This window comes from Triturus cristatus, chromosome 5_2, assembly GCF_964204655.1.
Source record: "Triturus cristatus chromosome 5_2, aTriCri1.1, whole genome shotgun sequence".
Taxonomy (NCBI): Eukaryota; Metazoa; Chordata; class Amphibia; order Caudata; family Salamandridae; genus Triturus; species Triturus cristatus.
This window is the reverse complement of record NC_140588.1, coordinates 387,109,097-387,126,436: the sequence shown is the minus strand read 5'-3', so window position 1 is coordinate 387,126,436 and position 17,340 is coordinate 387,109,097. Positions and strand designations below refer to the sequence as shown.

Below are 17,340 nucleotides of genomic sequence, written 5' to 3'. Positions count from 1 at the left end.
TAGCCTCCCCCAAAATGTCTCTAAGCTGCGTATTGGATATCTTTACAGTATTCGGCAGATATTCGGGTTACTCGATCAATTGGAACAAGTCTCTCATATATGTCCTAGGAAATGAGTCTCCTGCAATGCCCAGAAATTGCCCAATGCAGACGGTGAGGGAAGGCTTCCGCTACCTTGGGACCTTTATTACAACAGATCTTAAACTCCGGTATGAGCTAAACCTGTCCCCACCCTTGCAGAGGCTGAGACGCGATATTGCTAGTTGGAAGACACTAACGCTTTCTCTGCTGGGCAGAGCTGCCCTATTTAAAATGATGTCCCTGCCCCGTCTGCTATACGCCCTGCAAAATTACCCAGATCCGTTTCCAGCAAGATATTTTCAAGAAATTGAAGTATTACAGAGAGAGTAGCTGTGGGATGGGAGGCCCCGAATCGCAATTAACAAATTAGTCCTGAACTGGTACGACGGAGGTATCAGTCTCCACGATATCCGGAAATATTATTGGGCTTCCCACTTGGCGACTATCAACCAGGGCACCTACCGACAGCCCGAGGACCCGGGTTTTACCGTGGATAGATGGCTGCTGCCTGGCGGGAACTACAATAGAGCCCTGTATTCAAATCCCAGGAAACTCCCCCTAACCAGCCCAACCAAACACTCTGTTCTGATTTGGCACACTGTTAACAAAAGCTTAGGTTGGGACTGGAAGCGCACGCTGGCAACACCTCTGTGGGATTCGGACCGGCTGAGTAACCTCCGTACCTCAAAAGGATTCGATAAATGGGATCTTATTGGGTGAAGGGAGATATGGTCACTTTTGCCACTCTCCAGCAGCAATTCGAGCTCTCTTACTCCGAATTTTTCCGCTACTTGCAGATTCGCCATGCTAACGCCGCTACCCTGCAGAAGGGCACAGTCCACCCTGAGTCCCCACCGCTTGAAGATAGTTTCCTCGATGGCTATCTTCCACAGAAAGGAATCTCGTTAACGTATAAAAAAATTGATCAACAACACCGCGGATCCCCTTGAACGATTGCACGAGTGTTGAGGAAGATATGGACTTGAGTTTGATGATGAGGAGTGGCGGTCGCCTCGCCCTGAGAGGTGGCGATTTCAGCACGACTAAGGCTGGTCCAACTCAAAATATTACACAGAACATACATCACTGGGCCCAAACTGGTTCACATGGGGAGGAGGAGGATTGCAGTCGCCGCTGTGGTCACGTAGGTACCTTCCTCCACATACTCTGGGAATGTGAACAGATACAGAAGTATTGGCGGGAGATACAGGAGGTGATGGGGGAAGTGCTGCATAAGAACATCCGTCCAGAGGCTAAAAGATGCCTCCTTAATATGTGGGGACCCACCGACTTGAGTGTGGAGAGGTTTTGGGCTAAGCTGGGTGTAGTGGTGGCCAAAAGAGACATAGCCCAAATGTGAGGGGCGGATGCCCCGCCAACTCTGGCCTACTGGAAAAGGAACTTGGATTGGTGTATGTTCAGGGAGAAAACGGTCTATGTGGCACGAGGATGCCCCAGGAAGTGGTCAGCAGTGTGGTGTGAGTGGAACAACTACCGGGGAGGGATCTATGTGGCCCCTGTGCAACCCTCGGATGATGAACCATTGTCTCCTTGATGTCCCCTCAATGAATAACTGATATCGACCAAATCTTTAATGTTGCCTAAATGCAATCGCCATATGTGTTATTATGAACATCCCGTACATGCTGCTTGCCGAATGTTATTGTCTTTGTTTATATCTAATAAAAAGATATTTAAAAAAAAAAAACTAAGACATGCTCTCATGCAGTGGAATGCTTATGCCCCTCCGAGGAACTGACAAGCTGCAACAACAAAATGTAAACATGCTACTGCTGCGCAATCTGCACTGAGGCGCCTTGTGTAAATGAGTAAAACGTGTTGCACGGTTGACTGTGACGAGCGAACTGTGGGCAAAGATGGAGATTGCTTCAAGTTAGGGAAGACCAGGACGTCAGACTGGTCGCATTAAAAAAAATTGAAATTCATAAATTCCTGAAGCAGATATCGGGAGCAATTCTAATAAATGATCAAAAACAGAGCTGAGGATTAAGCAGCCTACAGCAAGTCTGGGAGGATGTTATTCGCAAATGGCAGGTGGTGAAACTAGTGGGGAGAGGCCCCCGTATCTGCATTTATATTTTGCAGTTTTATATAGCGCGAACTTGATCCAAAAGTATTGGAGCGCTTTATATGAGCACCAGTTACATTACACATTCATGTTTTTTTTAATGCACAGGAAGATTAAGTGATATGGCCAGAATCACATGATGTTGGGCAGACATCGAGGCTCGAACTTGGTTCCAGTTCCAAAGTCGGCAGCTCTGGCCATGTATGTATCAGTCCACTGACCTGTTACAGATCTGCTACACCATCCTACTCAAAGCATACAAGCCATGCTTCCTGAACGATATCTGTGATGCCACAGGTTGCTGAATATTTTCTTTCCAGGGTGCATTTGTCTATTGCAGTGCTTTTGATCATTTATCAGGCATTTAGTGTCATTTTAAACATTTTGGTGGCAGAATTAATGCGGTACAGTGTTTAATCACGTTGAGTAAAGCCCACAGGGGAAGCGCTCACGATAATAACAGAGGCGCAAGGTTCGCTCTGTATAGAGTAAAAAATAACGCTTTCAAGCTCCATCCTGCCCATTGGCTGTGAGGGATTAACAAACACAAAGAAGGACTGACGTGAGGCGGGGCCGGGTGCAGACACAAACAACCATGAGCAGGAAACGGATAAAGAAATTGTACCCGAAACCAACACAGAAGCGTAAACATACCGGTTATTGGGCGGGACTCCGTGGGAGGAAACAAAACACAACAAGCATTTGCAAAGCAATAGGTCTCACAATTACGGGAGTTTAAGCAACTGGCGTTGTAAATGACAATGCGTTTTATTAACGTTTCAAAAATCAAAACATAAATAAAATGCTATGTCATTTCCAATGCTAATAGCTCAAGCTCAGGTAAATGCGAGACCTGTTGCATTTGCGAGACTTAAAGCTATTGCTTTTTTAAAACATAGAAGCAGGGGCCGTGATTATATATAAAGCGCTCCGCCCACGTTGTAAATATAAACAAGCATTGGCATAGCCAATAGATCTCACCTACGGGACCTTATAAGTGTTTAGTTATCCAGCACAATATCCTTGGAGCAACAACATCAACTGTTGCATGGCTAAACACTTATAAGGTCCCAAAGGCGAGACCTATTGGCTATGCCAATGCTGGTTTTCACAAGAAGAGAGGGGCAGCCAGTCCCTCCTGGGGTGCCCCCATTTAATAGGACGAATGATTGAACCGGGAGCCTGGGGGTCTTGAGGGGCGAGAAGGACGAACATTATGTGCCTTCTGAAGTGTTATTTTTCCGCCGCTGCTGGGGGACACACATGCGTCAAAGGGAACCCTGGGGGGTACAGTGGTCTGTTGACTCCACTGGATAGAGCCGTACCCCACCTCTGCCATCTGAGTGCTGGAAGCACAGAGAGCCCGGCATCTCTTGGCCCTACGCCAGGCGCACATGTAATGGCCGCTGCAGTCCACAGCGCTTAGGAGTCCGCATCATGATTTAAAGCGCTGCATGAAAACATATCATAAAGTGCTATGGGGAAAGACGCTGACGGATACTCCCCTCCCTCTCCCCAAAACACTGCTAACTTTGCCACCTACGTGCATCGTGGCACCCTTATGGAGGTAACTACCCCTTCACCCCTCCCTTGGGCGAAGCCACTGAACATTTCTAACAATCCTCACTATTTGTTACCGCTTAAAGTTTCAGGCACAGGGGCGCATCCATACTGGAGGGGATAAGGAAGCTTAGCCTAGAAGCTGTGTTGACAGTATCTATGGCGGAGGGCTTTCACGGGCCCAGCTGTAAAATAAACATACATACGCTTGCGTATTATGGCCCAGTAATGCATTCTCTGGATTCTGGTGCTATTCACAAACCCCCCACCCATGGGCTCGATGGTCGTATGATCGTGCCACCCCATGGCATTCACACGGCACGTACGTGTACATACATACACAGAGGTGCAACTAGAGCCAAATTTCAGGGGGGGGGGCTAGCAAACATTTTGTGGGGGCGGGGGTGACTCTCCCAGCAATATGCAGAGTGGAGATGCAGGGGCTCTAGGAAGGAGTGAAAACACAACAAAGCCTTGTTAGCAAGTAAATGGTCTTTTAAAGACCTGTGAAGTACTCCGGTGCGGCTGTGTGTGTGCCCGGGAAGCTGTCTCAGTCTGGGATGACACACATAATGGGGGGGCTAAAGCCCTTTGAGCCCAATGGGTGTTGCGTGCCTGTACATACATGTATATCGCATGTTGTATTCGTCAGTTCACTGCTGGAAGCAGGCTGCTGGTGCTCAGTATCAAGAGCGTCCAGAAGGCCACGGAGGAGAGCCCCACTGAGCACTCAACAGGGCTGCCCCGGAGCCCGCTCCGGGCTGAGGAGGGAGGAGATTGTAGGTGGGTCCCTGGAAGAGGTGCCGTTGAGAGGAAGTGGGCAATAAAAGCAGCGTGGGCCGTCAGAGGAACACACAGAGAGGCGACGGCTGGCGGGCCATTACTGGGCAGTAATTGCACCCCAGCGACGTTTATTGTTTGCCCTCCACTGCCAGTAAACGCCACTTAATTATCTACGTCCGGCGAGAAGCGGTGTTTATTCAAAGTGTAAAAACACACGCATTTCGCCGTCTCCACGAAAGAGGCCTGTCACTCCCCAGGCGATGGCGCTCTCGAACGCATGCAATCGGGTTCTGAAGGATGAATCGCTGAGTTGTCCCCTTCAGCCCTCCAACATTTGGCCTTCATTTTGTACACAAGTTTCAATAAACCCCTGGGGTGCCTAGTTTTATTGTGTAGTGTGTATTAATTAATTATGCAAGAAGTGTCCAAACACAGCGCGCAGAGTCCATATGTGTTCAAGGTGAGCGCACCTGCCCCTTCCATATAATGAGTCACCGTAGGGTGTTTTGTAAGACACCCTCGCGCACAGACCATGCTTAAGGTGAGCTCCTTAACCGCTATCAAATATTCTGTAGTTTCCCAGCCCCAGACTTTGATTTTTTGGGTTCCTGTTCATTATTTTTGTGTGTCTCGCCTGTAGCCCGTCCTCAGTGTGTCCCGAGCAAAAGCGTCGCGTTTGGAGCAAAAGTGCACCAGAACCAGCGTGACCGCCATCTGTTTCCAATTAACACGAGAGCGATAATTGGAAACAGATGGCGCCCCTGCTCGCTCCCATGACACATAGGCTATGGGAGGGAACATTTAAAGATAAGGCGGGACATACCTGAGCCTTTGGCCATTTGCGAGGCCGGAAAAAAAAAAATAACATGAGGTAAAGATGTGTGAGATGGAAGTCCTGACTAGAAGCCTGGCATAGCAGCGCATGCGCGCAGGCAAGATCTAAAAACGGGTGCCGTGCTAACACAAAGCCCGGCGCCCGTGCACAGTAATTAAAAAATTATGCTTAAATATAAAGCATGGCGCTTGGTGGAAAGGAAGCACTGGTGAGATGTAATAATGATTGATTGTAACCTGGAAAGCCGTGGTGAGTGAATGGTGAAAAGGAAAGCCGTGGTGAGGTGATAGTGAATGATTGTGTAAATGGAAAACCTGGAGAGATGTGATAATGATTGATTGTGAACTTGAAAACCTTAGTGAGATGTGGTGATGACTGATTGTGAACTGCAAAGCTTGGTGAGTTCTGCTGATGAGTGATAATGAAAAGGCAAACCCTGGTGATGTCAGATTAGGAATGCTGTGAAAAGTAAAGCCCTCGTGGCATTTGACTGATGTAGTGCAATGGAAAACCTGGTGAGATGTGGAGATGATTGTGAACTGGACAGTTTTAGTGAGGTGATGCTGAAAAGGAAAGCGGATGTGAAACCTGGGGATTTGCAGCCTTTAAAGACAGCAATGCACTCAATATGTACAGCTGTGTCTAAAACTAATGCTGCGCTGCGGGAGTCAAAGGGCTCTGCCAAGCGTGAAAAGTATTGAGGACGCAGGAGGGTGGCAGGGGCAAAAAGGGAGAGCAAACAGAGAGAGATGAACGTGTTTATAGGGGATGGATGAGAGTCATTATGGATTGTGGTGAGATCTGGATAGAGAGAAGGAGAAGAGAGAACCTGCTAGCAGGGGGGAGAGGTGGGGCAGATACAATGGCACCAGTGAGGAAGAGGAGGCATTGGCAGGGGAAGCAGTTAATCCGAGAGGCATGCAGGTTATTGAAGAGGCAAGTCGCAATAAGTGGCTAGAAAAGGAAATAGGCTGACAAAGCATCAGCAGGTAGAAAAGATCTTCTGAGTCAGAAGGAAAAGGCAAAGTGGCAAAAGGACGCGAAAGGCAGGAAAGATTTACAAATAAAACAAGCATTGGCATAGCCAATAGGTCTCGCTTTTGGGACCTTCTAAGTATTTAGTTATGCAGCACAATATGCTTGATGCAACCACATCAACTGTTGTGTGGCTAAACACTTATAAGGTCCCAAAGGCGAGACCTATTGGCTATGTCCATGCTTGGTGTGTGTGTGGTTGTGTGTGGTTGTGTGTGTGGTTGTGTGTGTGGTTGTGTGCATGGTTGTGTGTGTGCATGGTTGTGTGTGTGCATGGTTGTGTGTGTGCATGGTTGTGTGTGTGCGTGGTTGTGTGTGTGTAGTTGTGTGTGTGTGTGTATGTGTGGTTGTGTGTGGTTGTGTGGGGTTGGGTGTGGTTGTGTGTGTGTGGTTGTATGTGTGGTTGGGTGTGTGCGGTTGGGTGTGGTTGTGTGTATGGTTGTGGTTGCGTGTGTGTGGTTGTGTGTGCCTGCGTGTGTGCTTGTGTGTGGGTGCGGGTGCAGTTGTGGGAGTGTGGTTGGGTGTGGTGTGTGTGTGGCTGTATGTGTGCTTGTGTGCGCGCAGTTGGGTGTGGTTGTGTGTGTGTGGTGTGTATGGTTGTGTGTGGTGTGTGTGTGTGGTTGTGGTTGTAGGTGTGTGTGTGGATGTGCGGTTGTGTGTGTGTGTGTGTGTGTGCAGTTGGGGGTGTGCAGTTGGGGGTGTGCAGTTGGGGGTGTGCAGTTGGGGTTGGGTGTGTGTATGGTTGTGTGTGGTTGGGGGAGTGGTTGTTTGTGTGTGTGTGTGGTTGTGTGTGTGTGACAGTAATACTAAAAGCACCTCAAAATAAAGGAACACAAACATCGAGTTTGTAGAAAGAGAAAGCACGTTGTAAGTCAAACGGGCGCAGCAAAGCATTAACACAACAACAAAACAAACAAGATCACTTGGCGAAGACTGAGTGCTGATAATGGATACACAGCCCATCATCTTAAGAGTTCGATTGCAGCCAATGTGCACTCAAACCTGCCCCCTCCTTGTGAGTTGCACCCCATATTTCATGAGTTGTAACTGCTGCACCCACCATAGTGCTTTGAGATCTAAAGCGCTACATAAGTCAAATTAACCAGTCGCCAACATGCTGAGCTTTTAAAGAGAATGTGCCAAAAGTTTCCAGCTTCCTCTTCATGTCCTCATGAAAGCGCCAACGAAAGGATTCCCTGAATGGTGCAACGGACATGAAGCAGCCGCTGGGATCAGAAATAAACACTGTGAACGTTGTCCAGTTTCACAGTAACATTTCCTTATTTTTCTTTAAGTCACAAAACAGTAATACTAAAAGCATCTCACAATAAAGGAACAGAAACATCGAGTTTGTGGAAAGAGAAAGCACATTGTAAGTCAAACGGGCGCAGCAAAACATTAACACAACAACATGTTCTTTGATGTTCTTTGAACAAGAACATCAAAGGGGCGCCGCGAAAGTGATTGCGGGCGAAAGTGAAAGTGATCGCGGGCGCTTAATGATCATGACGAGGTTTGCCAGCCTCTGCTCCTAAGCGCGCGCACATGCACTGTAGCTCTAGGCTGGCTATGGTAGCATTTATTGAGCCCTCACAAAAAGTCTCGCCAGACCAGTGCATGCGCTGGGTCAGGCGAGACCTAAAAAAGGAAACCGGGCACAGTGCTAGCTAGGTAGCGCAGGAGCAAATTAATGAAAAGAAAACCCAAGAAAGCGGACACCGGCAGTGTGGTGCCCGAGCACATTAATTGAAAGAATACCATGAAACCGGGCACCGTGCTAGGGGTGAGGCCTTTCACAGCGTTATTTAAGATCCAAAGGTGCATGAGGATCCGAGGTCCAAGGGTGCCATGGAATTATGCATGGGTCCAGCATTTTAATAGCGGCCAGCACTTTTCTTTCGAGGACCCGCGTTTGTAAACAAAGTTGCGCATTACACAAAAGCTGACGGGCGCTTGTTAAAAAACAAAGTGGCGCGTCCGCCATTACATGAAAGCGCACAACAGGGCACTTGGTAAACAAGGAAGTAGGCCCTAGATGAAAAGATAACAGCCAGCAGCGGAACTAAACTGTAGTTGGTCGGTGCTGCTTTCTGCAAAACGGAAGTGACTTATCAAATCAAAAGCCAAACATAAGCCGGACCAATGCCAGAATCAACCAATGGTAAGCAACAGGAGAAATTACCCTCCATATTTGTGTTTACTATAGGTCTTGCGACAGCGCAAGCGCTGTCTAGGCGAGACCTAAAAAGGAGGGACAAAGAGCAAGGATTAACTAATAGCAAGCAAGCATTTTTTAAAAGACAATTGAAGGAAGAAAGGAAAAAGCAATGATCCCACAGCATGTCTCAAAGAGACAGCACAGGCACTGCGAAGGCTAAACCTGAAAATAGAAAGAGGACAAAACAAAAAGGAAACAAAGAAGCCAGGACATGAGCAATCAATCAAATCAGATCATTTGTAAAGCGCACTACTCACCCGTTAGTGTCTCAAGGCGCTGGGGTGGGAGGGGTGGGGGGGGGTCTTGAGGAGTCTTCTGTAGGTTAGCAGGTCCTGGGTCTGCCGTAGGGGGATGGGGAGGGTGTTCCAGGTCTTGGCGGCAAGGTGGGAGAACGATCTGCCGCCGGAGGTTGCTCTTCGGATGAGAGGGGACGGTGGCAAGGTCGGCAGAGCAGAGCTGGCGGTTGGGAGTGTAGAAGCAGAGTCATCTGTTGAGGTATGCTGGTCCGGTGTTGTGGAGTGCCTTGTGAGCGTGTGTTAGGAGCTTGAAGGTGATCCTCTTGTTGACGGGAGCATGTGCAGGTCTCTTAGGTGGGGTGTGATGTGGCTGCGGCGAGGGATGTCGAGGATCAGGCTTGCGAAGTAGTTTCAGGAGTTTGGCCGAGGCTCCTGCATAGAGGGCGTTTCCGTAGTCCAACCCGCTGCTGATGAGGGCCTGGGTGACCGTTCTTCTTGTTTTGGTGTGGATCCACCAGTAGATCTTGTGGAACATGCGGAGGGTGTTGAAGCAGGACGACGACACAGCGTTGACCTGCCTTGTCATGGAGAGGGTAGAGTCGAGGATGAACCCCAGGTTGCGTGCGTGGTCGGTGGGTGTTGGAGCTGTTCCCAGTGCGGTCGGCCACCAGGAGTCGCCCCAGGCCGAGGGGGTGGGGCCGAGGATGAGGACTTCGATCTTGTTCGAGTTTAGCTTCAGTCGGCTGTTCTTCATCCACTCGGCGACGGCTTTCATTCCTTCGTGGAGGTTGGTTTTGGCAGTGAGGGGGTCCTTGGTGAGGGAGAGGATCAGCTGGGTGTCGTCGGCGTAGGAGATGATGTTGAGGTCATGCAGTGGGCCAACGTGGGCGAGCGGTGCCATGTAGATGTTGAACAATGTCGGGATGAGCCCTAGGGTACGTCGCAGATGATCTCGGTGGCTTCAGAGCAGAAAGGGGGGAGGCGGACGCTGTGGGTTCTGCCGGAGAGGAAGGAGGTGGTCCAGAGCCTTGTCTCGAATCCCAGCGACGTGGAGGCGTGTGCGTAGGGTGCAGTGGCAGACAGTGTCGAAGGCGGCTGACCGGTCCAGGAGGATGAGGGCCGCGGTTTCTCCATTGTCCAGCAGGGCCCTGAGGTCATCGTGGCGGCAATGAGGAAGTTTCATTGCTGTGGAACCCGGACTGGGATGGGTCCAGGATGCTGTTCTCCTCGAGGTAGCGGGTCAGTTGTCTGTTGACGGTCTTCTCGATGACCTTTGCCGGGAACAGGAGCAGGGCCGGAAGTTCTTGAGGTCCCTGAGGTCCGCCTTGAGTTTTTTGAGTAAGGCGTTGTTCTTTGTGTGCTTCCAGCTCTACCGGAAGGTCGCTGTCTCGAAGGAGATGTTGATGGCTTTCTGGAAATGGGGTGCGATGGTGGTGCTGGCTTTGTTGAAGATGTGCTGTGGGCAAGGGTCTGACGGGGATCCGGAGTGGATGGTGGGCGGGGGGACGGAGGTCTCAGTGGTTGTTGGGGTGGTTATGATCCTGAAGCTGTCGTGGATGTCTGCGATCTTGCGGTGGAAGAAGGTGGCAAGGGAGTCGCACAGGTCTTGCGAAGGTGGGATATCGTTGGTGTTAGAGCTGGGGTTGGAGAGTTCCTTCACGATGTTGAAGAGCTCTTTGCTGTTGTGTGCGTTGCTGTCTAGGCGGTCTTTGAAGGAGGCCCTTTTGGCGGATCTGATGAGGTGATGGTGTCTGCAGGTGGCGTTCTTGTGGGCTGCGTAGCTGTCCAGTGTCTGTTCACTGTGCCATTTCTTCTCTAGCTTTCGGCAGGTTTGCTTGGAGGCCTGGAGGTCCTCAGTGAACCAGCAGGCTTTCTTGCTGGTGTGTCTGTTGGAGGGTTTCTTGATCGGGGCAAGGGTGTTGGCGCAGTCGTCGATCCAATGTCTGAGGTTGCGGGCGGCGGTGTCGGTGGGTGGGCTCCGGGCGAGGGTGGTGGTTAGCTGGTCTTCGGTGACTTTGCTCCAGCAGCGGTGGGGATCTGTTGTGTGCGGTGGTGCGTGGTGGGTTTCCGGAAGGTGAAGTGGATGCAGCGATGGTCGGTCCAGTGGAGTTCGGTGGTGTGGTTGAAGGAGACGCGTGAGCTTGCGGAGATGATGGGTTTAAGCGTGTGGCCGGCAGAGTGGGTGGGTGTTGTGACGAGTTACCTGAGTCCGAGGTTGGCGATCAGGGTGGTGGAGTTGGTGTTGTCGCTGTTCTCGAGGTGGAAGTTCAGGTCCGTGAGAAGGATGTAGTCTGTGGATGCGAGGGCGTGTGTACTGACGAAGTCGGCGATGGAGTCGCTGAACTGTGGTCGGGGTCCGGGGGTTCTGTAGACGAGGGTACCTTTGAGGGTGGTGTTGGGGTCGGTGTGGGTCTGGAAGTGCAGGTGTTCAGCAGTGCTGAGGGTGTCGTCGGTGTTGGTCGAGACTCAGAGAGTGTTCCTGTGGATGATGGTAATTCCTCCTCCTACTCCGAGCATAAAAATAGAGAGCGGTAAATGTAAATAAAGCATAAATATATTAGCTGAAATAAAAAGAACAGGAGGAAAGATATGAAAAGAGACTGCCGGTTTAGGAAATGAGGCAGGCACATTTAGCAAACTATTAAAAAATGTTTGTTCTCTATAGTTTACGACTATGAAAAATGAGAGACTAGGTGTCCCTACATTCTAGTATGAAGAAATCTAGTACAAGGTAGTGTGCTTTTTGAGAACCCTACTGGCCTAGCACAGCAGAGACAAAGGAAAAATAACTGACATATTTAATACGTACAGAATTGTAAATACGTTCTCTAAGTTATAAGGTATTATGTGATTGGCATGCCACATGGAAAGTGCAAGTTGCAGAATTACACCTGTAATCTGCAGTTTGCCAGTACTAATTGACATATTTGAGGTTAAGGAACCACTCAAGAGATGCCCATTAAGCTTTCAGGTCTCAAGGTTGGATTTCTTGTCAGGAAAACGTGGGTTCCTTCACCTACTGCAGATATCAATGATCTAACACCCATTGGGGTCTGGTTTGCGCTATAAAAAACTGCAAATAAATGAATACCAAAAATGTACTCCTACAAGCCCTCAGACTGTATTTCCAGAAAGAACGAGCAAAAGAGATTTGTGTACGTTATCAGTTACAGGCTGCAATCGCAGTTATAGATCAGTGGGTTAATGAACCTACTGCAATGGTCTATGTGTAACCTAGTTTTCACAGGTATCAAATTCTAATAAAAAGATCCTTATAATTAGTGCATCAATAGGAATAACTCTACTATGTGCCAGCAGAATTAAAGGGTATTCTAAGTAAAAACATAAAATACCTACTCCTAATATGAAACAAAGTGGCCCACTTTACCACAGATATATATTTTCAGTAAAAGGAAGATGCTTATCTCAGCCTATTTATTGTATAACATTCATTTTGTTTGGCACTTTCAATATATATTTTCAGTAAAAGGAAGATGCTTATCTCAGCCTATTTATTGTATAACATTCATTTTGTTTGGCACTTTCAATAAAACAAAATGAGCAAGCACCCTGTATATTCCAGATTCTGTAATTGAATTAGGCAATAGATGGACAACTAGATTTAACTACTGGACAAGTAGATTTCAGTTGCAGTTTGTCCCTTGGACAAGTGGCATATTTGAAAGAATTTGCACACCCCTGCTGTGTGCGGCTAAACATGGGGGCGAAACTACCATGAAAAGCCTGGTGGAGAGGAAACTCGTAATATGCTTGGAAGACCACGGCGGTCCCACCAAAGATATTGCAGCCTCTGACTGCTGCACCAACGCCAGGGAACGGCAGTTTCCTGGCGGAGCCGGCAGTCCTAGTGTGGTATGACTGACCGAGTTGCAATTGGTTAGTCAGACCACCGGTGGCTGGATCCGCCACCACCACGCATCTAGCGGTCATCAGACCACGAGACTCGTAATCTGGCCCACAGTGTTTTCTTTGTGTTTTTGCTTCTACAAATGTTTAAAGTGGACTTAGGAACTGTAGTTTGCCAAAGTGCGTCACTGTATGGAGCAATAAATAACTTGACATAAATCCCTCTGAAGTGCTGGTTTTCTTTTCAATGTAGAGAGGAACTTGGGATTTTATAATTGAGCAGGGTCCAACACCCTCTTCTGATAGGGTTTTCAGTTAAAGGACAACTCATATCGAACATACTTTTTTGGGGGGGGGGGGGGTGGGGGACTTTTTATTAAAGTTAAAGCACAGAATCATTGTTACATTATCATCATGAGGTACAACAGTCATACAGTACAGTGAATTGGCGTTATTCACAACAGATGTTAAGGATGTAAGGGGTCGTCAATTCTAGTCCGTCTCATTGCCATATCTTCTGCGGGAGAGGTACATATTTCCCCCCCCCCCTAAAGGCATTCCAACCTCCCCATTTTTTATCCCACTTCTTAGGTCAGCCTCTTTGTTCGTAGACCTCTTTCTCTGCAACCATACATGTATCCATTTCTGCCACCCAACCGACCGTCAGCGGTAATTTGTTGGAACCCCAGAGCATTGCCACAGCTAGTTTCACCAATAAGTATCCCAGTGCCACCCATTGCTGCTCCACTTCTGTTAGGTCGGTGGGTTCCCATATATTTAGGATCCCCATTATATCTAAAATACTTGAAAGCATTTACGACATCGGCACACACCGCAACTTCAAATAGATTGCAGCCTTATTAGACAATGGGTTCATAATCGAATTAGCCCAAAGCTCACAGGTGCTTGATTAAACAATGGGTGCAAGGAAGAAACTAAGTTCTGAGCACACAAAGGTCTTAGGCACACAATGCTACCAGCACACACTTCAAGTAAATTGCATCTACCATTAAACACACACACATTCATAGGCCAAAGAATGCTCTGTCATTAAGCATTCTCAGAAGTATAATTAAGAAAGTGTAATGGTTTCATTCCGAAATTCCGGGTTATGAGGTCACATGTCCGAGTGTTTTTCCATCTTAAATCTGTAACTTGCAAGTCAACTATTATTTACTATGTTTAATAAAGTATTGTACTGAATTGTATAAAAAGGCCTGTCTACAAACAGGTATTCGAGAAAACCCTTCAGAGATAGTCTGAGGAGGACTGAGGTGCAATCCGTTGTGTTTTTCTCCCTGTCGCGACAGTTAATAAATACTGTCTCTGCATTGCCAAGAAGGATCTGTGTGTTTATTCCGTTACTGGGCGTTTTTGTCACCCCGCAACAAAGCCATGACCAATACTGTTAATTCCCAAACTAGCTCAATGGAGAACTGTTCACATATGCCCGTCTTATGTTTTCCTTAACATACTTAAGTCAAGCTTAATGTGCACAGTGAAAAGAACAGAGTTTTAGAAAGTAATGTTTTTTTTAAATTTGGGAGCAATAGATAATGGCATTTCTGAGAGTGAATAAAATGCTATAGGATGCTTTTGAATGGTAAATGACTGAGGTATTTTGTTCTGTTTGCCTTTTGTATGTTTGTGGGGTAGATCTTGGCCCATTTCTTTTCATATCTTTGCAGCTTCCCCAGTGTGAGAGGGTAAAAGCCTGTAAAGTCATACTCTAAACACATTTCTGATATGTCATGATAATAACCTACCACTAGCACTCCAGGTAGCATATTCCAACCAAAAATATAGTCATTACACAACACTTTTCCAACTACAATCATAGATCACATCTCTAAAACAGAACACAACAGACCCTGCTCCCCAACACCCTCATGCACATAACATGCCACCATAGCCATTACTTGACAACAGCATTCCCCCTGCCGCACAACCATCTTGGAATACAGATGTTTGGTTCGCAGAATAACACGCACCCTCAAGTTTGTATTTTAGCTTTTTAATAGATTGGCAACAGAGCCTAGAAAATAATCTGCAAAGTTACTGAGCTGGGTAACGAAGAACCAATCATCCACCTCAAATAAAATCGTAGTCTTTCACCATACTCATCCATACACACAGCACATTAGCAGGATCGATCTTGTTTTACATTCAAATTAACCAACATGAGTCATCCTGGAACTATAAGTTTAGCATTGCTCTACTAACCTTACACAATCAGGAAATTATACCCAAATCGATGGAAATGAAACACATCAAATGGGGCTCCAGAAAAACAACATGCTATGGCCCACATGAAAAACATTCCAAAACATCAAAACATAGCAAGGTAACACACATCACACGTGTGTGTGTGTGGGGGGGGGGGGGGGGGGGTGCGCTCGCTGCGCCTACACTACAGCTCTCAATGTTGCGTTTTCTCATCCTGCCAGAGAAGAACACGCCTGAATGAATGACTGTGGTTTGGGAGCCCTTCCTTCTGGACCAAACCACCCAAGACAGAAGCCTATGAACAATCTTACCGTGCCATTGTCTCCTTGAGAGCTGTACTTGTGCCCCTGCCTCAGCCCCAAAGATTTCTCCAGAGCGCACAGTTCTAACACTGCCATGTTGAGCCCCTACACTGGAAGAAACCAGAAACAGCAGACAGCGTCGGCAAGGCAGCAGCTGTACAGAAACCGGTGCTAGAGCATTGTAACCCGTCAGCATGGCAAGGGAGTCCCTCCCCTTCAGTGTTCGTTAGCCTGGCGTCCATCTTCGAACGGCCGTCGTGTGCGTAGCTTTCATACATTTATATTGTTTGCAGTCGCTTTTTCCTCTAAAGCGCATACTTTTTTTTTAGAAAGCATTTATCTTTAATATGTAATCTTTATTTTTTAGTAGATAATCCATAAATTTTATTTTTTACGTTAATGACAATGTTCTTCAAATGAAAATACGTTTACTTCCGATATGATGTCTGGACCTTTTGAGGTTTTTCCATCTAATTACTTGAGCTGGGTTCTAGTTTATGTCTCCTGCAGAGAAAACTATCCACTCCATAATGGCCGCCGTTTTTAATGTAACGACAGCTATCACCACTAGAACACAGTACTCGCATCCAGGCGTAGCTCTAGAGTGGAAATGCTTGCAGTACGTGTTCGCAGGCGCATTGCAATTCTACATGTCAGGACAGGAGGCTCCGATTATGCTTTCTCATTTCTTTATTAGAAATGCTCAGCAGCCAATAAAAACACACAGTAAATAAAGAGAAAAACTACAGTACCCATAAACACCAGGGTATCACGTGACCAACCATAGAGACCATAGTATAAAAGGTCATGTAGAGAGTATCACATCCAAGTTTGCCAGATTGGGATATTTCCCGCACAATTGGGCGACTTTTTCCCCAGTTGTGCGGGAAAAACCCATGCCTGGCGGGGGGCTACTTTTTGGGCTGGATTTGTGTAGTTGTGCGGGAAATACTGGCCTGGGGCGGGCGCCCACGTCCACTATGCATGAGATCGCATTGGGGCTGGGGGCCTGCGCCTGCCAGTGCCTGGCCGGCCTGCCTCTGCCTAAACTGCGTGCCGCGCGGTCGCGCCGGCGGCGCGGTCATCAATCAAAGTTGTTTAGCCCCGCCCAGCGGCCCAGCCCCAGGCCAGCAGCACAGCAGTCAGCAAGCATTAGCCCACCCACCCCCCTAGGCCCCTACCCAGAGAGAGGCAGCACTGCACGTGACGTCACGTCTTCTTCAGGGCACCCACACACACACAGCAGGTAGCATAGCAACTCAGAAGCAACAACGAACCAAGCCAGGCAACGGTCGGCAACGCAACAGTCATTGGTCAATGTTGCAGTTGCCATTGCCATTGGCTAAGTTGACTTGACTACTACTAGTTGTTGTTACATTGTTGCTGGTGCTGCCTGCCGGGCCTGCGCCTGCCACCATGTCACGTGCCACCAAGTCTGATTGTCTGAGTCTTCTGCATAGCAGCACAGTGCACACACACTCTACGGACGTGACGTCACACCGAGAAGAGCCCCCTGGACCACGCAGGCTTCAGGCACCACCTAACTTTTACCGTACCCATCGTGGTGGCCGTGGCAAATAATTAGCCAATGTGGGGGGTCTCCAGGGCAGTCATGTTGTAGCGCGCGAAAACGCTACCAATGACGGCCCTGGGAATTAATTTTAGGTCAGCCCCCGCGGTTCCCATATAATGCGGGGGCTGACGTGACGTGAGCTGAGCACGGTCTTTCGGCGGCGGCGGCGATCTACTTGACTCGAGAGGACTCACTCGAGTGACAGTCTGACAGAGTGTCTGCTTGCTTGATGACGACGACGATGAGTGACTGACTGTGCGGAGTCAGTGAGTGCTGGTGCAGCGTGCAGCACTGCACAGGCAGCAGTCAGTCAGTGTGCAGCGCGCAGGCAGTGAAGACGTGACGTCACGTCTGTGTGAGACTGAGGAGAGAGAGACGACAACGAGTAACGACACGAGAGACCACTGCACTCATCAGCAGGCCCCCCAGGCCCAGGCCCAGCCGCCCGGGCCCAGGCCCAGGTCCCAGACCCACCTCGCTCCAGCCCCAGTCACTCCAGCCCCCCCCCCAGTCACTCCAGCCCCAGTCACTCAGAG

General features: G+C 48.4%; 1 protein-coding gene across 1 annotated transcript in view; it reads right to left on the bottom strand.

Moving 5' to 3' along the window:
• EEF1E1 (eukaryotic translation elongation factor 1 epsilon 1) overlaps nt 1–15,464 on the bottom strand; it is a 50,997-nt gene extending 35,533 nt beyond the window's left edge. Inside the window, exon 1 of the mRNA XM_085607244.1 lies at nt 15,241–15,464. Within this exon, the coding sequence (XP_085463370.1) occupies nt 15,241–15,327 (87 nt within the window). The 5' untranslated portion in view covers nt 15,328–15,464. The remainder of the gene's footprint in view (nt 1–15,240) is intronic.
• Nucleotides 15,465–17,340: the final 1,876 nt, after the last annotated feature.